This window comes from Penaeus monodon, chromosome 20, assembly GCF_015228065.2.
Source record: "Penaeus monodon isolate SGIC_2016 chromosome 20, NSTDA_Pmon_1, whole genome shotgun sequence".
Classification (NCBI taxonomy): domain Eukaryota; kingdom Metazoa; phylum Arthropoda; class Malacostraca; order Decapoda; family Penaeidae; genus Penaeus; species Penaeus monodon.
The window spans coordinates 36,068,745-36,069,415 of record NC_051405.1 but is presented as its reverse complement, the minus strand read 5'-3'; the positions used below and the strand labels follow the sequence as shown (position 1 = coordinate 36,069,415).

At 36.4% G+C, this 671-nt stretch overlaps 1 protein-coding gene across 1 annotated transcript in view; it reads left to right on the top strand.

Annotated features, from left to right (window-relative positions):
- LOC119585985 overlaps nucleotides 1–671 on the top strand; it is a gene marked incomplete in the record, with an annotated part of 24,623 nt that overhangs the window by 13,782 nt on the left and 10,170 nt on the right. The window contains 1 exon segment of the mRNA XM_037934697.1: nucleotides 5–207. Coding sequence (XP_037790625.1) covers nucleotides 5–207 — 203 coding nt within the window.

Below are 671 nucleotides of genomic sequence, written 5' to 3'. Positions count from 1 at the left end.
CAAGCTCTCAGAAAGTTCGCAGTCCCTTTAGAAGTCCGGCTTCTCCTGGTTTGGAGCGAAAGAAGTTCAGAAAAGGATCCCATACAGATAGTGAAAGGGATCCGACTGGTAGCTTTGTGTGTGAGAACAGTGCTGTCCGGACATTTTTCTCAGATTCAGAGTTAGACCAAGATGTCGTTATGAAGTCAGCTGAAAGCAGTTCTCCTGGTAAGAAAGAGATCTTAAAAGCTCAGAGGAGAATGATGTCTGTAGTCTTATGCATTCAAGATTTAGAAAGTTAAACCTTTTTTTTGTTAGTTTTTGACATAAATTGAGTGTAACATTACTATGGTCCCCGATCATTGTAATGTTAACAGCTAATTCCTGTTGTGCATTTTCCATATTAAGCCCATAGCCTTCATCATGATTTTTGTTTTAGTCCAGCATTTCAATAGGTTATCGTTATTATTTTGTTATGTTGAGGTTCATATGATTATTGCGATACTTCAGTCACTCTCATGAATTATTTAGTGTGAGTAAAATTTTTGAATTACCCACCTATAAATAATGGAATAAGTATGGTACTTTTTTAAAAATCATGCATTCTCATTATGCAACATACAATACATAATTCATCCTTGCCTGTGAAAGTTCCAGTTTGTTTTTAACTAGGGCACCCACACACTGACTTC